Source organism: Nicotiana sylvestris, chromosome 9 (genome assembly GCF_000393655.2).
Source record: "Nicotiana sylvestris chromosome 9, ASM39365v2, whole genome shotgun sequence".
Taxonomy (NCBI): Eukaryota; Viridiplantae; Streptophyta; class Magnoliopsida; order Solanales; family Solanaceae; genus Nicotiana; species Nicotiana sylvestris.
Genome location: NC_091065.1, coordinates 33,687,013 through 33,711,713, shown reverse-complemented (window position 1 = coordinate 33,711,713; position 24,701 = coordinate 33,687,013). Strand labels below are relative to the sequence as shown.

The 24,701-nt window shown below is 38.8% G+C and overlaps 1 protein-coding gene, 1 long non-coding RNA gene and 1 pseudogene across 2 annotated transcripts; all 3 read left to right on the top strand.

Annotated features, from left to right (window-relative positions):
• Nucleotides 1–6,370: 6,370 nt before the first annotated feature.
• Nucleotides 6,371–12,756, top strand: LOC138877147 (uncharacterized). The gene is made up of 2 exons (XR_011402477.1): nt 6,371–6,762; nt 12,479–12,756. It is a non-coding gene; the product is annotated as an uncharacterized lncRNA (long non-coding RNA).
• On the top strand, nt 9,419–10,431 carry LOC138877146 (uncharacterized; annotated as a pseudogene).
• Nucleotides 12,757–22,658: 9,902 nt separating the features above from the next.
• LOC104215091 (uncharacterized) lies at nt 22,659–23,855 on the top strand. The gene has a single exon (XM_009764840.2). The coding sequence runs from the start codon at nt 22,659–22,661 to the stop codon at nt 23,853–23,855; it is 1,197 nt and encodes a 398-aa protein (XP_009763142.2).
• The last annotated feature ends 846 nt before the right edge of the window (nt 23,856–24,701 follow it).

The window sequence follows — 24,701 nt, the reverse complement described above, 5'->3', positions numbered from 1 at the left end:
TCTTTGTTCGCTCAAGAAAGAAAGACGGTTTAGTCCTTAAGAGCGCTCTTCTGATGGCCAATGCGCCCATGAGATTCAAGAAATTTGGATGGTAAAATCGCACAAACCAAAAGACAAACAAAAGTGATGAAAGCAATTGAAGGGTAGGGGTAGGGGTAGGAAGGATAATATACCAATTATTGTAGTAATCTCTTGTAGGCACCAACAACAAATACAACTTGAAAAGAAAGAACGGTGAATCAAGTGAAGCAATTAGATGAATGCTGCCGCGTCGGCATTTAACTGGCTTGACATTAATATTTGGAAAGATCCTTCGTTGAAAAGGATTACAGATCAACTAATTGATAACAATTGTCCACTTATGGAAAATAAAAAGCAACTAAGTACAAACCACCTTTTTGTGAAGAATCATTCCGTATCAACGTTGATAGAAAACTAACGATTGTTTTTAGATCCTTATCAAGTGTTGAGGCTTGTGGAATTTCTATAAATAGTTGAATGTTATGCTAATGAGTAATGACAATACTCAAGACGTGATTTTGTGGCATTTATCAGGGCAGGTCTTCGAGAAGCTAATGTTGGAACCCTATGTTTTGGAGAAGATTTTGTTATTGCTTAAATGTTGCATCCACCTTTCTTTACTATACCGTCTTCTGTTCCAATTGAGAAGGTCTGAGAAGAGTAAGGATGGAAAAAGGAAATCTGGAATCCGTTTTTTGTTTGCCGTTTCCTTTAGCCTCTCTCAATGAGACATGTTTAAATACAAGCTCTATAGACAATGTAAGAGATACACTTCTCCGGTAAATATTATTTTATTCGTAAAACGGTACAGTTAAATTTATACGTGATATAGACAAGTGAATCGATCTGATCCCAACATATTAAATAAATTAAATAAGAATGTAAGACAACCTTGAAATCGAGATAAGACAGCAACAATCTTGGTTCCGAAGCAGAGCTTCCGGATGCAGTAATAACGATATTAGCAAGCAAGAAGGTAAAATATTATTGAGCTTGAACAAAGTATAATATCAGCTTGTCAGAAAGTTTGTGTCCTTTACAATGGTTGTTGAGCTCTCTATTTATAATGGTGCCTAGGGAACAAAGTCCTAGGATCAAGCTCCTATTAAATGACAATTATGGGAGCCATTGAAGAAAGTGTAATGGTAGACAACAAATGCTGTATTCTCTGTAATGGACTACGAAGTTAATGCTATAGAATATTCTCCATTAAATGTCACCAGGTAAAAGATATTTATCCCGCTTTTACGAACATCATTCCCTTCGAAGATAAACGAGATTGTCGCCTTCGGACCTGGTTACCTTCTGCCTTCGGCTCCATGTGTCACTGTAGTATGCGAGCATTTAATTTGAATATATTTTACCCTATACAGGTAGTCCCCCTACTTTCCGATGGCATATCTTTATGTTACCGGAAAGTTAGTGAAAATATCTTTCTTGGCGGAAAATTCTCTGACCCCCTCTGAAAAGTTTCTGATGGATGATTATACGCACGTCTCTCCGCATTTAATGTCCTGAACATGCGTCATCCCATGATTCAACAACACTTTCGCTGGTTCTTGAGGTAATCATGGCCACGATTTTAGCCGCCTATTCGTTTACTTATACGCATCACTCTTCCCCTTTTTCACTTCATGCTTCTCTAAATTCTCTCGAACCCTCTTTACTCAACTCACACTTGCTTTCAACTCCCTCTAATCTTCTTCTTCTTTAGAAAAAAAACTCTTTCTCCTTTCTGATAACAATGGCCTCCTCTTCTAGAAATTTCAGTCCTTCGAAGAACAAAGAAAGTACTAATGATGCTGCTCCTCCCATAGTAAGAACCATAATTCCCAGAAAACTTACTATCACTAAGGGCTTCGAAGAGAAGTACCCTTCTGCTAACCCTCGCATGAGCCGTTGGTGTGTATCCTTCTTCCATCTGTCCTTTCAGCATCCCTGCCTGTGAAGGAAGACTATCGTTGCCAAGATTTGAACATCATTGCTCCTGACCTGGCGGAGCGGGTAACCTTACCCAAGAAGGGTTTTCTGTATGTTTACATGTATCCCTTCACTTTGGGCCCGTTCTCCTTGAGCGAGGAGCTTGACTTCGTTATCGTGGAGTTTTGCATTCGTTACCAGGTATGCTAGGCACATGCAAGTCTTTCTGTGTGGAGGACAATTGCTTGTCTTTGACGTCTATGCTAGGAGACGGGAGAAGATCTATCCTTAGCTCGGTTGATGAACCTTTATTCCCCCAAGATTTCCCTTAGGGGAATGATAAATTTCAGCAAATGTGGTCATCACGCTTTGCTAACCAGCATGGATGATGACAATGACTATGGGTGGATGGAGCAGTTCGTTGCAGTTTCCACCAGGGATATTATCCCAGTCACGACTTCATCCTTTCCTGAATCATGGAACGGTACCCGTAAGTTCATCGTTTATTTTTCCTTTTAGCTAAAGATTGTCTCATGCTATTACTGATCTTCCTTCCTTTATTATTTCAGCAACTCTGTGGACACCACCAAGGGTTGAAAGACTAGACCAGTGGGTCCAGAAGATTTTGGATGTTACTACACCTGAGACCGGCATGTGGAAAGAATTGTCCCTCAAATACGGGTGGAAGGCCAAATATCATGGTAGATTAAACTTACCTTGCCTTTTCTTTTCGTATAGGAAAATTGTCTAACTCTCCTTTCATGTTGAATTCAGGTCTTCCACAGGGCTTAGTTGTCGTTCCTGAGGAGGACGTTTTGGCTGATCCTACTGATGCAGCGAGGTTACTACAGGAGTCTTTTGCCCAAACGGGTGTCTTCGGGCCTACTTCTGGTACAAGTTCTTCTTCTCGGAGTTCCCGGCCGGAGAACAAGTAACCAAAAAGGCGACGTTTCTCCGTGGTCGAGGGAAAAAATAAAAAGGCAAAGAGCACCGCGCCTAAGCCAACTACGGGCACTATAATGATGAGCGTCGCGCCCGAGCTAGCCGTAGACACCATGGTGATCGACGATGATGGAGAAGCCAGTATTGATGGGGCTTCTCTACATAGAAGACGACGACCTTCATTAGCTCAACAGAGTGCTCAATCTGTTAAGCTAGTTACACCAACTGAGGACGATGCCCCAACGCTCTGAGAGAGTTTAATATAGTGGAAGATGCTAACTCTCCCTTCTGAATCTCATTTGTCATTCTCGGTACCGTGAGGCTGGGTACCGGGTCTTTTTTTGCCTTCGGTTGGTGAGCAACCAACAACCAGCACTGCTTTTGCCGCAACTACTTCACAACTTACAACACAGCTTCATCAACTTCTTCGCCAACACTGCCTTCGCCACCAGCAACTACTATATCATCTCCACCGGCCGCTATCATCCGAGAGGAGGATGTCTCCCTTCCCAAGTTCCTAGTTCATGGGAATTTAGGACATAACTATTTTGCTCCCTCCGACGATCCCATAAGGAGGAGGAGTGTTACCCTCTCGGTTTTTACCATATGTCATATGTTGTTTGGTCCGGTAGAACTTGCTAATTATTTAAAACCTTTGTCTTTGGAAGGGACATGAATAAAATACAGTCTCTCTTGGGAGAGTATTTGATGAACAATGCCATGCATAACGCGGCGGTGGTACGCTCTTTGTTCCTTATGTTTTTCCTTCTATCTTTGTTGTGGCAGGGTTTAATTTTGTACTTCTATTTTGTAGGCTAACTTCCTTGCTTCCGAAGGACTTCAGAGATTGATCCTTGACAAAGAAAATCTTACCTCTGCACGTGATCAATTGTTGGCCGAGTGGGATCAGATTACTGCCAGCCTCCCGGAATTGGAAGCACGAGCTATTGAGGCCGCTGAATTGGAGGCTCGGTTGCAGCAAATCAAGTAAGAGGCAGCAACCCTTAGCCAAGAGGCCGCCCTGTTAAGGGTACAATTTGAAGAAGCTAGGGCGAAGTGGGTTGAGGTCCACCATATCGTTCTTGCTACATCCGATAGCGAGGATTCCTCTACTGAAAGATTGTATAATTTAGAGGCGTCCTTGAACTCCAAAGCTGAAGAAGTTGCTATTGCTGCCGAGGAGAAGTATTCCCGATTGGAAGAGAGGCATAAGAGAGTTATAAATTATAATAAAGTTTTTAATTCTAATGTCCGTAACCTTGATGTGAGCCTTCAGGCCGTTAGATTCGAGAAGGATAACCTTTCGACTGAGATTGACTGTCTTAATGAAGAACTTCAGTGCTGAGGGGTTTCCCTCAATATTGAAAAAATATAGTCTATGTATATCATGCGGAGAGAAACCTTGGAAGATGCCAAAACTGGCGGAACTTGCTAATTATTTAAAACCTTTGTCTTTGGAAGGGACATGAATAAAATACAGTCTCTCTTGGGAGAGTATTTGATGAACAATGCCATGCATAACGCGGCGGTGGTACGCTCTTTGTTCCTTATGTTTTTCCTTCTATCTTTGTTATGGCAGGGTTTAATTTTGTACTTCTATTTTGTAGGCTAACTTCCTTGCTTCCGAGGGACTTCAGAGATTGATCCTTGACAAAGAAAATCTTACCTCTGCACGTGATCAATTGTTGGCCGAGTGGGATCAGATTACTACCAGCCTCCCGGAATTGGAAGCACGAGCTATTGAGGCCGCTGAATTGGAGGCTCGGTTGCAGCAAAGCAAGTAAGAGGCAGCAACCCTTAGCCAAGAGGCCGCCCTGTTAAGGGTACAATTTGAAGAAGCTAGGGCGAAGTGGGTTGAGGTCCACCATATCGTTCTTGCTACATCCGATAGCGAGGATTCCTCTACTGAAAGATTGTATAATTTAGAGGCGTCCTTGAACTCCAAAGCTGAAGAAGTTGCTATTGCTGCCGAGGAGAAGTATTCCCGATTGGAAGAGAGGCATAAGAGAGTTATAAATTATAATAAAGTTTTTAATTCTAATGTCCGTAACCTTGATGTGAGCCTTCAGGCCGTTAGATTCGAGAAGGATAACCTTTCGACTGAGATTGACTGTCTTAATGAAGAACTTCAGTGCTGAGGGGTTTCCCTCAATATTGAAAAAACATAGTCTATGTATATCATGCGGAGAAAAACCTTGGAAGATGCCAAAACTGGCGTCATTGATTTTGATGCCGAAATCGCCTAGGCCCGTGCGCCGGAGTCAACTAACCGGAGGGGTCTCCCGGTCCGACCTAATGCCTCTGACTCTTCTGGTTTGGGTTTCAAGTTCTTGGGAACTAAAAAAGAACCTGAAGGAGATGATGGAGAAGGCCAAGGTGGTGAAGGCCAAGATAGTGAAGGCCAAGATGATGAGCCGGCGGTAGATCTGCCTACCTCTCTTGGGGATGCTGATACTTCTCTTCCTCCGGATTCCGGGGGTGCAATAGCTTAGCTTTTGCTTTTTTTTTTTCACTTTTTTTTCATACTTTTTTGTTTGTGTTGCTTAACACGTTTGTTGTGAATAGAAGTATTTTCTCGTTTAAGTATAGTGCAAATGTTTCTCTTTGCGTACTTTTAGTTTAAGTATTGTGAAAGTTTTTCTATTTGCGTCGAATTATGCAAGGTTTGAGGTGTATTTTTCCCCGATAGAGTTTGAACTCCGGGCATAAGCTCTTCCGGGACCAACCCTTTACCGTGAGAGGTAGAGAAATGTAAGCATTCTGAGTTATTTTCAACAGTAATAGAGGTATGTACAATTGAAAACACCCATCTTAGCTATGCCCTATTGGAGCTAACAGATATTGTTTAAGTGAAAGGATGGGATATCGGGAACCAGCTAGAGTTAGAGTAACCCAAAACGGTGGAAGGATTGTTAGCATTAGCTAATATTTCCGAAGGATATTGCAAACGTAGTAATAGTTCTCCTTATGAGACACCCCGATGGTGCACTCTAGAATAGTACAGTCAGATATCAATACTAGAATGTTCGTTGTGAACAACTAATTTTTGACCCCACCCAAATTCTTTACTATTTTAGTGTAAATATCTCTTTAGGGTCTAATCTTAATAACAGAAAACTACAAAAATGCTTGCATTCTTAGAGTATGGATTTATTATTTTTATTTTTAAAAAATTATTATATATATATATGGTTTCTTTTTATTAGAATTTTAATAAGTAAGCTATGATATTTTTTTTACTATAATTTAAATTATAGTGCAAATATTGGATTGTCTTATTTATGTATTTAATTATAAATCTTAGAGTAAGTTGGCATATATATATATATATATATATACGTACGTACTTTACTTTAATTTTATTTACGAAAAAGGGTTAGTAAAAAAAAAGAAGAAAAAGCTACAAAACTAACGTAAACAAACTAACGAAAAGCCAAAAAAAAGAAAAGAAGGGATAAATCTTGAAAGATACAAAAAATATTATCCTAACTAATTACCGATGATCTCCTCACCACAATCCCTCATTTCCCTAACTCCCTAACTTCCCCAATCCCCCACTCTTCACGTCTGACTCCACACTAGCACACAAACCCAATTCCACAACTTCACTTAAAAACCCATGTTCCCCCATTCCAAATTCGAGGAACAAAAAATCTACTAATATTCTTCTCTATAAAGAGACAAGAGGATACTCACAGGTGGGGGGATTACATTCTATAAAGAATTAAGTAAGAAGGATCGACAGAATTTTTTGGAAAGAGACGAAGGTTCGAAGCCGACAGTGTATATCTTTCCGTTGAGGTCTCATCCGCTATTCCATCCTGTTTCGGAGCAAATCATCAGTCAAAAAAAAATCAAAAGTTGAAAGTTAATATTAAGGTTCTTTCCTTTCTCTGTTTCTGAATTAGCGCCTGGGTTCTACTTTGTTCTTGGTTGAAAATGTTTCTCTGTACTGTACATGTTGGCTCTCACTTAAATTTGCATAATATTTTGTTTGCATTAATTTTGTATCAGCTTTTCTTATCTTTCTTTTATAAAAAAGAGGCCCAATTTAGTTTATTGTGTTATTACATTAGATGGGTGTCTTTAATAAATATTAATCAGTAGTAATTTGAGGCTAATTTTTGTCAAAATCAGTCATTGGAATTATGCACTTCTCATCTATGTTGTTAATTTAAAATCATTCAAGAGGTACATATTGGAATTAAGAATGTAAATGGGTTAACGTTTTACAGGAATTTTGTTTAAATATTTCTTTTAGCATTTTATTCCTTAATTGATGTTCTATTGCTTTGGTTCCATTTTTAAAAAAATTTCATGTTTTATGAATTAATATTATTTTAGTTTATTTAACCAAGGTTGAATATCCCTTAAGCATGAAAACGGTAATATGAAGAAGAAGGAAAGAGAACAAAAATAGGGAAATATTTTTTTTTGGAAAAGAAAAATAGAACGAGAATGAAAGGGGGAAGGGCACGAATATAAGGTGAGGGTCCGAAAACAGAGCTTAAAATCCAAAGACATCTGAATCTCTTAAAAATATGATTCAGTTGTCTAATATAGTAGTTAACCAAGTAAGTTTAATAACAATTAATTTTGAATTTCTATCACTAACCGAAACGTCATTGTTGTTAGTAATAAAAGCTCAAATGCATGTGTTTAGTGTGAAATTACCGCTTGAATTTGATTTTAGACAGATAAAATAACAAGAAATATTAGGGGTGAAAGATGAAAACTTACCAAATGTGGCCGTATCAAAAGTTGGAGTTCCATCAATGAAATTCAAGCTGCCAGAAACAATGGTCTTAGTTTTGCCATCTCTGTACATCATTACATTCCAAATAGACTTTTCTATTCTCACAGTTTCAACATATTCACCTGCTTTCACATATAATTCAAAGGTACGCGTTCGCACGACCTTGGCCAAATAATTTTGATAATTAACAAAGCATGATTATGTGTACACGTACACGTGACATGATTCTTGATGCACCGAACAAAATAAGTACACGTACGCGTGACTTGTTTCAAGATAATTTCATAATTACAAATAATCAAGCAGTTAAGAGTGGTAAAGGTAAAAATACACATAGGTTCTAAAATACGTAATTAAATAATTTAATTGAGCCAGGTATGATTAAAAACGACCGTGCTAAAATCACGAAATCCGGGAATACCTAACACCTTCTCCCGAGTTAACAGAATTCCTTACCCGGTCTTCTAGTTTCACAGACTTAAAATGGAGTCAATCTTCCTTGATTTGGGATTTAAAATAAACCGGTGACCTGGGACACCATAAATTATCCCAAGTGACGACTCTGAATAAAATAAATAATCCCATTTCGATTAATGTCACTTTAATTGGAAAAACTCATATCCCCTCGGGAAAAAAGAGGTGTGAGAGCTCTGGCAACTCCACTGGTGAAAAGAACCCAGAACTTCTGGTTCAGGGTTCAGAATTCAAGCTTATAATGTGATCTATACTTGGATTTATTGATTTGATGTTATTACTGTATTTTTGGTCCTAATGTGCTAATTGTTGCATTTACCGCTTTGATATTATTTGAATTGTATTAAACTGTCTTCTTATGCCTCCCTTCTGAGTCTTCTGAATTTATGGTGCACACGTGCGCGTGACCCACTTTTCTGTTAGAAGTCATACCAATTAGAACGAGGTTGGGTCAAGTAACTAGGTCGGGTAGACTTTCGTGCTCCCGGTACGTTGTCCCCACTTCGGCTCGAGCCGTCCGCTTGGGTAAGCCAGGTCTAAATCCCCCTAGGATTTAAACCTAGAATAACATAGCCTCATGCCAGTTTCCTAGTAGGAACGCTTGTTTGCATCATGTGCATTTGACTTTGGGGACTCAACATAGGGGTTGGGTTCGTCTAGGACAGGTGTATCCGAGAATTGCAAGACTATCCTGATGCATCTTATGTACTACTTGTGCATTATGTTTGATTCGGCTTGCGCATGTTGACCGGTTTCTAAAAAAATAATAAAATAAAAATAAAAATATAAAAATTGAGGGAAAACCAAAAGGGAGAAAATTTACCCGGTTTTTCAAAAATCTCGGTATTTACCCCAAAAAGATTATTACAAAATAATCCTGAATTTTTCAAAAAGTATCATCCTATTCCTGAAACATTTACGAACTACGCGGGTCTGATTCTCACTGGATGTGAGATACGTAGGCAACCTCCATAGGATTCGGCCTCATTTTTACAAAAATAACTTTAAAAAAAAGAGGGAAATGTGTCTTGTGTTTTTTTTAAATAAAAAACAAATAAGCAGACCCAACTTCGGTTAATCCCCAACCGTTTGTGCCGGAATAGCCTTAGAGCATTTTCAAAATTGTCGAAGGGCTATTCTCGCAAAAATGGACATGTCTGTCAATTGGGCATCACTTTTACCATCATGCCCATAATGCCCATCATGCCCATCCCGACCCTAAAGTTATCTTTGGAAGTATGAAGGGGCCATAATTGCAAAAATAGCCACCCTCTCTTAGATTTTTCTTAAAATAGATTTACATACAAAAGATTATTTTACAAAACGAGTGCATTGGTTCTGTTTTTTTGCGGCTAGTGTCAACCCTAACCTTAATCACCCATAGGTATAAAATGAGCACTATCCAGAACACACCGTTGACGGTTGTAGATGGGTTTCTACTTCAGCTTCAGATGTGGTGGTATGACTTAGGAGAAGATGGTCAGGAATGAGTCACTAAGTATTTGGGAGCCCTCACAGATATTATGAAAGTTAAACCACGCGATGATTTGATTGTGGCACTAGTGACTTTTTGGGACCTTGTTCACAATGTCTTCCGCTTCTCTGATTTTGAGCTTACTCCCACTTTAGAAGAGATAGCTGGATATTCTGGTTTTGGCAGGGATTTGAGAAACCAGAAGCTCATATTCCTAAAGGCTCCCTCTGTACACCGATTCTTTGGTCTTCTGAACATCAGTAATCAAATCAGAAAGACCAACGTAGTCAAAGAGTGTTGTTCTTTCTACTTCCTATATTCTAGGTTCGGGCAGCCAAATGAGTTTGAAATTCATGAAAAAGGCCTTAGCAACAAGTAGAACAAGGACACATGGCAGATTCACCGTCGCTTCGCCTTCAAAGTGGCGTTTCTAGGGATCATGGTCTTCCCAAACAATGAGCGGACAATTGACATTCGCATAGCCAGGGTCGTACAGGTCCTCACTACCAAAGAACATCACACTCTTGCCCTGATCATTCTATCAGACATTTATCGGGCGTTGACTTTGTGTAAGTCCGGGGCAAAATTCTTCGAAGGGTGTAATATTTTGTTGCAAATGTGGTTGATTGAACATCTCCGACATCACCCCAAGTTCATGCGGTATGGTCTGAGCAAGGACAATTTCATTGAGAGTTATAAAGATATAATAAAAGACTATAATTCTCCAAAAGGGGTGGAAGCCTGGATATCCCACCTAAGATCTTTAAATGCAAGTTAAATTGAGTGGATTTTGGGATGACTCCCGGTAAGAGAGGTAATACACATGTCGGCCTTAAAGAGTTATTTGCTGTTGTTGGGTTTGAGAAGTGTCCAGCCGTATGCGCCACAGAGAGTTCTAAGACAGCTAGGAAGGTACCAAGTGGTGCCTGATGACGAAAATTTGAGTGTGCAAGTGATTGAGCTACACCCCGAAGCCCCACTCCCTGAGGCTTTAATCCAACGAATTTGGAATGGTTGTCGCTACTTGAAAGATGATACCCAAGTTCCAGATCTTGCGAAAGGTGAGATAGATCTGGGTTATGCTATGTGGTTTGAGAAGAGATCTCGCGTGAATTGTTACACACCATATTTTTGTACATAAAAATACGCCATAAATAAATTAATGAGAGCCCGGAAGTGAGATGTCACGTCTCGCAGTAGTACATTACGACGATGTTGCACCCTGTAGTATTGTACGTTGAATTTATCATAAGATAACTGACAACAGTCCAAGGAAAAGATTATTTTGAGATTATAAGAATTATGCTATTTCAAACAAGTAATAAGTAAATTCGTAAAGGTGAAAGGGGAAGCAAGTCAAAGAAAATGAATTTTCGTCCAAGTTTGGCATGTTGGGATAAAATACGGCTCAAGCTAAAATACTCGGTATTTATGGACTAGTACCATACAAGGTACCACATGACCATAATAGTAAGATATATAAGGTATGTGAAAAGTGAGTAATATTTTAAGTAAGTGGGAATAATTCTCAATTTTACGGGTAATTAATTAATTATCGGGTAACGGGACATTACCTAATTAATTGGGTAATGGAATTAAGGAGTCCAACGTGACAACACCCCTTAAAGCCCATGAATGACTCTTTAAGTCATTTCATTATGTGGCAAAGGTGGAAATGTGGAGATGACACATATACAACATTTGGCAAAGTTACAAAAGAAGATGAAGTACTAAGAAAGCTTAAATCAGTATCCACAAAACGTGAATTGATCTTGGTAATGCCAAAACTGAAAGCATCAATTCAATCAACATACTCTTTTGGTCAAATACAAAGGAAAGCTTTAGCAGTTCATTAGAAAAAACATGATTTTGCCACCAAAAATCATACGAGACTACGTAATGTTATAGCAACGAGATTTTGCGATTTTAAGGGAGCACGGTGCAATCTTTCTCAAATAATATCATACGAATTTTTTTTTCTACTGCGATCCGTCGTTACGTGTTGTCGCAATCAACGGGTGCTAGAGGAGTTGTCAAGAGAATCGACCCAGGTATGTTAAGGCTATCTCTTCTTTCTTTTGGCATGATCCATACGATACGAACGAAATGTGAAAATGTACAAATTCCATGAATGACTCTATTCATAGAATTATTAGAGATATCTATATTCTTGAATTTTCGTGTGTCATAATATTTTATCATCTGTTCATGGGTCTCACAAGAAAAAAATACGAAAGTTGAAAAGAGTTTACTTTATGATATTACTCAAAGGCAAAATGGTCATATGAAGCTCCTAAAGATTTTATTACGTATTTTTCATGCATTTCATACATGTGCATTGACCCATGACCAGACGACGTTATATACGCATATATATATGTAAATATATGTATATGGGATATGAGAAAAAGTTATGGCGTTATATACGCATCACCACCTGATCAGCTGGTATATGATGATGATGTTGCCCACAATAGCTGAAATATGATTCAAATGGCGTTATATACGCGTATATATGTAAATATGATTCAAACGGCGTTATATACGAGTATATATTTATGTATATATATGTATATGGGATATGAGAAAGGTTATGGATATATACGCACCACCACTTGATCAGCTGGTATATGATGATGATTTTGCCCACAGTGGCCGATATGATATGATGGGATGCCCTCAGAGGCTGATGATGTTATGAAACATGTACATATGCACGACGTGACATTCATACGCATATGCATGACGTTAAAAGTAATTTATGATTTACAAAGTTATTCAGACTTACAGGTTGAGTCATGTACTCTATATTTCTTCCATGTCTCTTATGTACCTATTTATGTGCCTTACATACTCGGTACATTATTCATACTAACGTCCCTTTTGCCTAGGTACGCTGCGTTTCATGCCCGCAGGTCTAGATAGACAGGTCGAGAGCCCTCTAAGTAGGCTATCAGCTCAGCAGAAGATGTTGGTGCGCTCCATTTACTTCGGAGTTGCTTGTTTGGTTAGTATGATTTAGACGAGTATTGTTTGGTATGACGAGACTCTATCCCGATCTTTATGATATTTATGTATTCTTAGAGGCTTGTAGACATATGTCGTGTACGTGAAAGATTATACGGTCTTGTCGGCCTATATTTTGAGTTTATAAATGATTATTTTGGTCTATTAGGCCCGTATGTCATGTGCATATGATGATGTAATAAGAAAAATATGTTACGTTGGTACTCGGTTGAGTAAGGTGCCGGGTGCCCGTCGCGGCCAATCGGTTTGGGTCGTGACAAAAGTGGTATTAGAGCAGTTCTGTCCTAGGGAGTCTACAAGCCGTGTCTAGTAGAGTCTTGTTTATGGGTGTGTCATGCACCATATTTATAAGTAGGAGGCTACAGGGCATTTAAGACTGCCACTCTTTCTTCTTACTCTAGATCGTGTGGTAGAGCTCACTTACAAGAATTCAAGTCCCGATCTTTTATTTTTATTCGTAATAAGATGATGCCTACGTTCAGAAAGATGATCGATAAGAGATATAGTTGTGAAAGTGTTGCTTTAGAGGAACACAACTTTGTATCATGCTTATGATAAGTAAATATAAGGTCTTCAGCAGATCATGTGCGTATTAATATGTGTAAGCCTCTTGAAAAGGAGCCTTAAGGCAAGAATGCCTATCCACCTTTATGGTGAAAGACAATGAGAGATTAAGAAGATAAATACAAGTTTCAACAAGCAAAAAAAGCAAGATGAAGAAGGGTACGAGACGCTCAGTTAATAAAGGTTAACAACGTTTATAATTGAGGCAAAGGAACATAAGCTTTTTGAATTATATTCAACAGTAACAGAGGTATGTACAATTGGTCACACCCATTTCAGTTATGTCATGTGGGGGCTAATAGGTATAGTTAAGAGAAGGATGTGATATCAAGATCTGGCTGGGGTTAGAGTAACCCAAATTGGTAAATGGATTACTTTTATTTGTTGGCATTTTCGAAGGGTATTACAAATGTGCCAATAGATCTTCTTGTGAGACACCTAAATGGTGCACCTTAGAATATTACGATTAGATGTGAATACTAGCCGTTAGAAGATAGGCACTGAAAGCCTGGATGAGATAAATATTACCTTAAGTGTGGCTCTCATCTCTAGTAGAGCGAGGATGTTGAGCAACCCAAAGTGCCATTGGATGGAGCAAAAGGGAAGCTAAAAGCGAAAGAATGTTGTATTGAAGTTTTCACAAGAAAGGGGATATGTAGAAATATTAGCAGAGTAATGAGAAGAGAGATAAGGAAGCATTATGAATAAAGTGTGATACATGGATGAAACCGGTAGAGTGTTACAGAACCTATAGTCAAATGAAAGAAGGGACGAAAGGTGATGGACCTTAAGACAACGAAAGAGTATAGGCCATAAGGTTATATCCTCATTTCGAGAAATAAATTCGTGATTCCAACGTGACTACCAGAGGGGAGAGTTAATCCCCAAAGTAACAGAAATCAGTATGAACTGGTAAACAAGATAAACTAAATATGAATTAGGGACTGAATGATTGGAAAATACTCGGCATCATGGGAATTTCAGATTTCGTTCCGGCGGTAATAGAATGGACCACAGAAGAAGATTCACGATGAATTCAGAGAATAGTCATTCAGGGAGACGCTTCCCTAGAGCAAGTAATGTGAGAAAAGTTAAGCTTAAGAGACTGTATGTACCAGTTACGCTAAGTGTCACCCTCGTGAGTAAGGGAATTTGTCATCCTTGGTACAGAAGAATTGACACAAGGCGAGTAAGGATCATTGATGTTGAGAAATGATGCCAAAGATGAAGAGGTAAAACATCTATAGGTAGATCCTCGTGGCTTCAGATTTTAGTACACCCCTAAAGGGGGGAATATGGAGTAATGTGGATTAAGCCAGAATTAAGTGGTTCTAGTGAATATGGAATGGTAAAGGAAGAATGCGAAAAAAAGAAAAGGGATGTGACTGAAATTATCCGAAGCCTACGTATATGTTACGATTCCAAAACATTATGCAAATACGACGTCAAGGAGATGAAGTAAAGGTTCCTACCCGAAATGTTAGTAATAGATAAGGAGTCAGTACGAGCGGTAAGTTAAAACAAAGGAAACAACCCAAGAAAGATTACACGAAAAATTGATATGAGAATAGGCCAACGAATAGTTGGTGGTTGATTAAGAAAAAAGCCTAGTTATGGCGAAATAGGAAGTTACAGATGAGTCAGCAGATCATGCAAGATAAAAATAGTAAAACCCAACATAGTGAACTCAGCCTCACAGTGACGTCATTGTAATACTTAAGAAGTATTCAGATAGGAATGAAAGATAGTGCCACTAGGAAAGCAATCAAAATATCAGTCCAGAAGCAACCCTACAAGCACAAGGGCATGGAGGTAAACAACTACGGATAATTATAGGCAAGGAAGGACATCAAAATGTCTGTAATAAGCTCACAGCTTTACAAGGGTCAAGGGTTCTCCTTAAGTACTAAAAAGAAAGGCTAGCTGAGGAAATAAGGAAGAACGCTTCAACCTAAGCTGGGTAACCGAAGGAGGAAATGGTCTTATAACGACAGTCTCACAATAACATTGTAAGCATTCCAAAGGAAAGTAGCACCTACCGTGGCTAATGAATGGGAAGTAAGAATTAAAAGTAATATTCGAGATCATATGAGTTGTATGAAAACTCGGGCAAGTGTGGACACTAAGATAAGCTAAGTATTGACGCAACAAGGGGGCGGAAAGACCAGGAAAAGTAATAGCTTACGTTGGAAGAAAGCTAAGATGGAATGAAAGAATTATTCGATCAATGATCCAGAGTTAGTAGGTTATGGATACACTCAAGATTTTGGAGCATTATCTAGACAACATATTTGTTGACAATCATACAACCATAGAAGACTCCGGTATAAGTTAAAAGAAAGAATTGAGCCCAGGACATAGACAAAGGATTGAATTGTTAGAAGATTGTATCAGGGATATTCCATAACGCCCATAAAAGGCTAAGGTAGTAACCGATACCATGAGCCACAGATTGATAGATAGCTTAAGCCTACAAAAAGGCTGATCAGAAGGAAGATGAAACTAAATAGTTACATCAACTAAGTAAGTCAGGAGTCTGATTAGGACCCAGAAAATTATAGACCTCATGATTGAGAACATTGCAGGATCACTCTTAAATATTAGAGGTATAAGAGAAATAGTTCAGTAGCCATATTCTATAGCATCAGAAGAATACAAGCCTTATAAGAAGTCAGTATGAAGCTCTCACCGGTTTATGTATACAATAGAGGTGCAAGTATTATAATAAAGCTTCAAATTATGGATGTGAATTATACCTATGGGGGAGGAAGCTCATAAAAAGGATACAAGATGTGATGCAAGATTTTAAGGTAAGTAAGATAAAGGTGAACAACGTCAAATGCAGAAGGTTGTGAATTGTCCATACTACGGAAAAAAGGGGGCTAGAAACGCTAGGATTCAGTGTCCAGAAATGATAGTAGCGTCGTCAGTGGCATATCTTCCAACCTATGGTTTTTAAATATCGAGAGACCTAGTTAAAAAAGCAAAGAGGAGTTAGAGACTATGTGATGTCTCGCTTGATATTCTAAAATAACATAAGGAAATCTGCGGTACATTCAAGTTGAAGAAAGGTTGCAAGCTAAAGTATGGTAGAACGACAAAGTTTTAGGAAAACAGGAGTAAGAATAAGAAAATGTGAGTGAAAATGTGACAAGAACGGATAAGTCATCAGGATTAAGACCCATGAAAACAAGAAAGCTAATGGTTTCTCTAAGTTATAGAAAGTTCAGTATAACCTGAAGGAACTCAAAGGAGTCTAAGACTAATAACATTCAGAAGAGATGAAATGCTGCCCTATTAATAGAATGAGGGTGTAATAATTATAGACAAAAAATGACGTTTGGGCCTTAGATTGAGTAATGATCTGACGAATAAAAGAAAGGGATCTCATGAATTGAACATGATTAAAATACGCACGCAAGGTGAATCACATTGGGATACCGTGAGATACGGTTATGAAAGCAGGGTATCGCCCCAGGTGGATCAATCTAATCATTTCAGATGTTCCTCGATAAAACGTGAATCCTAATAGCAATATTACATAAAAGGTTAAGTTATCAGGGGTGGATTATGGATCGAAATTGAGGTGAATCAACAATGGATGGATAAAAGTTATAAAGTATGAGAGGAGATTAGGCCGTCATTCTTAAAGATGAACAGTAATGTGGAGGCATTAAAGGATATAGATTTATACGTATGAGATAAACAACGAAAGTAATATGAGATTTGGTTAGCAGATCTCAGTAACGAGAAATCGAGGTAAGAGTTATGGTATAGTATGACCTATGTAGATGCAGTAAAGTCATACGAATGGATAACCAGGTCTATAAAATAAGATATAGCAATATTCGTAAGTTCTACAAATACCAAGAGAAGAACTTTAGGATTGGCTAAAAGCTGGAGGAAAAAGGAGAGGAGAGTCGCATAGGAACACTTACACGGTCAGTATCATAGAAGCTGCATAATGGAAGGTAGCAACAGTTACGAGATTGGAAGGGATTCGATCACAAGTCATGGTGTAGGAAAGAGGCCTAAAGGGGGGAATGCACTGGCCTTTGGACTTATTCATAGAACAATTACCTAGATGGCAAAAGGATTACTAAAGTATTCGCAAGAGCTTCGGGATATGAGAACGATAAGCGCATCAGTCAACATTCGAGGACGAATGTTCCAAAGGGGGGAATGATGTTACACCCCATATTTTCGTACATGAAAATATGCCATAAATAAATTAATGAGAGCCCGGAAGTGAGATGTCACGTCCCGCAGTAGTACATTACGACGATGTTGCACCCTGTAGTATTGTACGTTGAATTTGTCATAAGATAACTGACAACAGTCCAAGGAAAAGATTATTTTGAGATTATAAGGATTATGCTATTTCAAACAAGTAATAAGTAAATTCGTAAAGGTGAAAGGGGAAGCAAGTCAAAGAAAATGAATTTTCGTCCAAGTTTGACATGTTGGGATAAAATACAGCTCAAGCTAAAATACTCGGTATTTATGGACTAGTACCATACAAGGTACCACATGACCATAATAGTAAGGTGTATGAGGTATGTGAAAAGTGAGTAATATTTTTGAGTAAGTGGGAATAATTCTCAGTTTTACGGGTAATTAATTAATTATCGGGTAACGAGACATTACCTAATTAATTGGGTAATGGAATTAAGGAGTCCAACGTGGCAGCACCCCTTAAAGCCCATGAATGACTCTTTAAGTCATTTCATTATGTGGCAAAGGTGGAAATGTGGAGATGACACATATACAACATTTGGCAAAGTTACAAAAGAAGACGAAATACTAAGAAAGCTTAAATCAGTATCCACAAAACGTAAATTGATCTTGGTAATGCCAAAACTGAAAGCATCAATTCAATCAACATACTCTTTTGGTCAAATACAAGGGAAAGCTTCAACAGTTCATTAGAAAAAATGTGATTTTGCCACCAAAAAAACATACGAGACTACGTAATGTTATAACAACGAGATTTTGCGATTTTAAGGGAGTACGATGCAATCTTTCTCAAATAATATCATACGAATTTTTTTTTCTACTGCGATCCATCGTTATATGTTGTCACAATCAACAGGTGCTAGAGGAGTTGTCAAGAGAATCGACCCATGTATGTTAAGACTATCTCTTTTGTCTTTTGGCATGATCCATACGATACGAACGAAACGTGCAAATGCACAAATTCCATGAATGACTCTATTCATAGAAGTATTAGAGATATCTATATTCTTGAATTTTCGTGTGTCATAATATTTTATCATCTGTTCATGGGTCTCAGAAGAAAAAAATACGAAAGTTGAAAAGAGTTTACTTTATGATATTACTCAAAGGCAAAATGGTCTTATGAAGCTCCGAAAGATTTTATTACGTATTTTTCATGTATTTCATACATGTGCATTGACCCATGACCAGACGACGTTATATATGCATATATATGTAAATATATGTATATGGGATATGGGAAAAAGGTTACAGCGTTATATACGCATCTCCACCTAATCAGCTGTTATAGGATGATGATGTTGCCACAATAGCTGAAATATGATTCAAACGGCGTTACATACGCGTATATATGTAAATATGATTCAAACGGCGTTATATACACGAATATATATATATATATATATATATATATATATATGGGATATGAGAAAGGTTATGACGTTATATACGCACCACCACTTGATCAGTTGGTATATGATGATGATTTTGCCCACAATGGCCGATATGAAATGATGGGATGCCCTCAGAGGTTGATGATGTTATGAAACATGCACCTATGCACGACATGACATTTCATACGCATATCATGATGTTAAAAGTAATTTATGATTTACAAAGTTATTCAGACTTACAGGTTGAGTCATGTACTCTATATTTCTTCCATGTCTCTTATGTACCTATTTATGTGCCTTACATACTCGGTACACTATTCGTACTGACATCCCTTTTGCCTGGGGACGCTGCGTTTCATGCCCGCAGGTCAAGATTGATAGGTCGAGAGCCCTCTAAGTAGGCTATCAGCTTAGCAAAAGATGTTGGTGCGCTCCATTTACTTCGGAGTTGCTTGTTTGGTTAGTATGATTTAGATGGGTATTGTTTGGTATGGCGGGACTCTGTCCCGACCTTTATGATATTTATATATTCTTAGAGGCTTGTAGACATATGTCACATACGTGAAAGATTATACGGCCTTGTCGGTCTATGTTTTGAGTTTATAAATGATTATTTTGGTCTATTAGGCTCGTATGTCACGTGTATATGATGATGTAATAAGAAAGATACGTTACGTTGGTACTCGGTTGAGTAAGGTACCGGGTGCCCATCGCGGCCAATTGGTTGGGTCGTGACATGGATGATGAGCCAGAAGGACCGTAAAAAGGCCACATGCCATTGATAAAATCCAAGAATGGTTGGCTTGGGGTGAAAAGGAAAAGGGATACAAAGCAACTGTTCATCCCTTAGAAGAAAGCTTGAGGAACCTCAATTTTGAGAAAGACTTACAAGCACAAGAAGCAGAAGGTGAAAGAAGAGTCTGATTCGCGAGAATGAAGCCCTTTGTGTTTGGCTTCAACAGATGAAGAAAGCGTCTAAAGTGCCAGTGAGAAGTTGGAAAGACCAGAGAACCATTGCCAATCTAATGGAAAAGGTTCAAGATTATGACTCCATCTTGGCAAAGACTGAAAAGGCATTGGACAAAGCTAAGGAAAAAATCGTACAGTTAAATTAGAAGGCCAAATCTAGTAAGGATTGCCAAGTAACGAAATTTGAAGATGAGAGGGCTCAATTCGAGAGAGAGAAGGCCCATTGGGTACGTTCAGAGGCTCAGCTCCATGCACAGTTGGAAGAAATGAGAAGGTACAATAGAGAATATCAACATGCAGATATTGATAGGGAGAGGGCACAGGCAAGACTCGAGCAGGCTAGACTTCGGGCTCAGTTGGAGTTAGCTTTAGATCGCGAGGGCCACATAAGAAAGATAGCCACCACTCGCTAGCAGCAGTTACAAGATCGAGACTAGAATTTCCAGTACTTCAGAGAGCAAGTCCATGATTTGGTTGTTTATACCGCTCAAAGTTATGTGAACTGCCAAGGGATGGATTATGACAAGTTTTTGGAGCATGCACCTACTTTTGCCTATCATCTTGCAGCAGAGTTAGAGAGGATGTACCGTACATTAGGGGGTCAGCCAGGTCAAGCCCCACCATGAGCAGATGTTCCAGTAGTTGAAAGCAAAAAGATTGTGGAGTTGAAGCATAGTCATAGATGTTAGAACTTTTCATGTAATAGTCATGTTTTAGTTTGAATCATTGTTAAGTCTTTTAAATCCTTATTTTTTTTAGTCTTGTGTGAGTTTATTAAGTCATTTCAATATAATGTCCTTTCTGTCATTGTATTGTTTCATTTATAAAAAAAAACTATTATTGTTTTCCCCTGAACTACATAATGGTCTGATTCATGCGGCGATATGATACGTAGGCAATCCCCATCGGATACGATCATAACCATTATTAATCTGAAAAAGAAAAAAAAATTGAATAATAATAAATAAGAAAAGAGAGCACTAAATTCAAGATGAAAATAAAACCAATTAACCAATAAAAGGCGGGATGAAGCATGAAGCCTTCCAAACTTATTCTAGAAATGAAAATGACATTAGGTGCATGACATACAATGTGTGATTAATATCTGCAAAATGCCTAACTCTAATACGTTTGTTGTTTGTCATTTTAAAGAGATAAAGTTAAATAGATGTGGTTGGTTTGTGGTTTAAACTAGCGACTCACCCTTACAACACGAGATCAAAAGGAAAAAGTAGAATGGCAAACAACAGTGAGAATGAGTCAGATAATGATGATGTCCATGGACAATTAGCTGAACAAGGTTCGGGACTGGTTGAAGAAGTAAGAGTGTTGAAATAACAATTGGCAGAAATTTACCAAGCCTGGGTGGGCACCGCCCTCACTACCCGTAGGGCCTTCGGATAATCTTCATAATGTGTCAATTGCAAATCAAATGCCCATCTCCATAACAAGTAACCCATTGTACCAACTTGGATTCAGTCCGAGCATTAACCTTCCCACTATCCCCAGTACCTCAATTCCACGTCCTCCAGCTGTACCCCTCAGAAATGACCCACATACTATACCCATTGTCCCTACTTTCACCGTTCCTCAACCGGCTCTCGCTCAAAATCTCAACAATGATCCACAGTTGAATGCTCATGATACCCAACATTACTCTCCAGAACTGACTTTCAAGGTTCCAGATTCATACAAGCATACTGCTCAGAACATGTTCCTAGTTGAGATCGAAAAGCCCGACAAGAATATGGAACAAGAGGAAATGACTAGAAAAATGAAGAGCTTGGAACAAACCATGATAAACATACATGGTTTGAGAGGCCACAAAAGTGTTTCGTTCAATGATTTATGCATGTTTCCCCATGTCATTTGCCACCCGGCTTCAAGAACCCCAAGTTTGATAAGTATGATGGTCATGGTGATCATGTGGCCCATTTGAAGAGGTATTGTAACCAATTAAGGGGAGTGAGTGGCAAAGAAGAATTACTCATGGCTTATTTTTGGGGAAAGTTTGACAGGAGTTGCTTCAGAGTGGTTCATAGATCAAGACAACTCTCACTGACACGTTTGGAATGACATTACTCAAGATTTTCTCCAGCAATTTCAGTACAATATTAATATAGTGCCATATCGCTCCTCTCTTGTCAACATAAAGAAGAAACCAACAGAAAGCTTCAGAGAATATGCAATCAAGTGGAGAGAGCAGACTGCTAGGGTCAAACCACCAATGAAAGAGGCAGAAATGATTGACTACTTTCTCCAAGCTCAGGATCCTGATTACCTCCATTATATGTTGGCCGCCATTGGTAAACCTTTTATTGAGGCGATTAAGATTGGGAAAATAGTTGAGAATGGCATGAAGTTGGGCAAAATTGTGAGTCAGGCAGCCCTTAAGGCGACCACAAGCAATTCAAAGTGGGTCAGGCAATTTCGGAAATCGAAAAAAGAAGGAGGAAGGATCCATGATGGCATCAGGATTCGGGGGAGATCAAAGAGGAATAGTTCCTTCTTACGTGCAATTCCAACAAGGACAATCCAATTCTCCTCAACATTATTATCTGCCTCAGGGTCCCCGGTACTCAGTTCCCTCGCAACAATACACAATGTTTAATGCTCAGGCTTATGTTAGGCCTCCCAATCACCAACAATGGCGATCACCAATTCCACAAAGCTCCCGTAAACTCCGACCAAATTTTCGGGCGCCATATAATCCTTGTCCCAGACAGGAATATGTGAGAGAACAGAAGCCAAAGAAAGAGTTCACCCCAATTGGAGAATCGTATACAAGCCTATTTCGAAAATTGATGCAGTTGAAGTTGATTGAACCTATCATGCCGCGTTATGTGAATCCAAATTCAAAAGGTTTTGACTCCAATGCGAGATGTATCACTCTAACGCCCAAGGTCATAGTACCGAAAATTATTGGACATTAAAGAAATCTATTGAAAATTTGATTGAAGCAAAGGCAATTGTGGTGACAAACAATGAAGATACTCATAATATCACAAACAATCTGCTCCCAGCTCATGATAATACACATTTTATTGGGATGATTTGTGATGATCGGGATTATAAGCAGTCTGGCAAGACAGAGATGGTTGTTGGAACCATAAGGCAAGAGCCAAAAGTGATAGTAAGCCCGCCGCAATTGGCACCGTTGATTGTGAAAGGTGCGAGTTCTAGTTCAAACTTGGCAGTTTCTGAAAAAACGGTTCTCTATGTCCCTGGAAGCACAAAAAATGTTGAGGTTCAATTGGGTGGGCCAAAACCTTACATCCCTGGGGGCATCCAAAAGATTGTTCTGAATAATGGTGTGAGAAATATAACAGAGCCAGTTGTGATCCGACCTGTTGCACAACTCCCAGTGTCAAACATAAAAGCTATTCCCTGGAATTATAACAAAACTGTCATGACATGCAAAGGAAAAGAGATAGTGGAAGAAACAGATGAAATAGGAGGCTTGACCTGCTGTGGAAGGTTCTACTCACCAGAGGAATTGAGAAAAGCTAAGCAAGCCAAGGAAAATCACTTTCCAGTGAAAGAACCCATTTCAGAAAAAGAAGTAGAGGAATTCCTTAAGAAGATGAAAATGCAAGACTACTCAATCATTGATCAACTAAGGAAAACCCCCACTCAAATATCTTTGTTATCTCTGCTTTTGCACTCTAAAGAACATCACCGTGTGTTGATCAAAACTTTGAACGAGGCATATGTCTCAGAAAAGACAACGGTGAATCAGCTAGAAAAAATGGCTGAAAGATTCTTTGAGGTGAACAAAATTTCTTTCAGCGATGATGATTTGCCTGAGGAAGGGGCTGGGCACAATAAAGCTTTGCATCTTGTGGTCAAATGTGAAGGGCATTACGTAAAAGGAGTCATGATTGACGGAGGCTCAAGTGTAGATGTATGCCCTCTTTTTATTCTACAACAACTGAACATTGACACTAACACAATTCAAACTAGTAGTGTTAGCATTAGAGCTTTTGATGGTTCAAGAAGAGACACTATTGGGGAAATCAAACTCACCATGACAATTGGCCCGATTGATTTAACATTGTCTTTCAAGTGTTGGATATGAAAACTTCCTATAATTTTCTTTTGGGAAGGCCGTGGATCCATATGGCCAGAGCTATACCATCCACCCTACATCAAATGGTCAAATTCGAGTATGACAGGCAAGAAATTGTTGTTCATGGGGAGGATGACTCATCCGTCTATAATGACCCATCCATTCCATGTATAGAGGCCAAGGAAGGATGTGAATCCCTCATATATCAAACATTTGAGGTGATTGAGATAGACCAAGTGGAAGAAGGAAAACCAATTCTACATCCCCATCTTTCATCCACTTCTATGATGGTAGCTTCACTGATATTGAGGAACGGCTATGAACCAGGAAAAGGATTAGGATCCTTTCTGCAAGGAATTATGAACCCCATTGCTCCCTTTTCGAAGAAAGATACCTTTGGCTTGGGTTTTAAACCAACATCATCTGACATAAACAGAGCCAAGGCCCGCAAAAAGAATGGTTGGAAATTGTCAAAACCAATCCCTCACATTGCCTACTCTTTTGTCAAGCCACAATTTGAAGAAGTCCAAAATCCTTCTACTCAGGATGACATTGATGAAGTTTGCCAGGGACTCAAGGAGATGTTCTATGAGATCAATATGGTTCAAGTTGGTGAGGGCCCTAGCCATGAAAGTGTTCAGTTGATTGGTCTAGATACCTTGTTCAACAACTGGGAAGCAACTCCTCTTCCCATCGAGAAGGAGTCTTAATAGTCTGTTTTGTTGCTTTTTCTGTATTTGGATTATTTTCAGGGTTGTAATCCATATATTTTTGTTTAATTGCTTTCCTTGATGTTAACCCTTCTATCCTTTCAAATTCAAGGAAATGAAGTTCCAGTTTCATAGTAGAATTCTG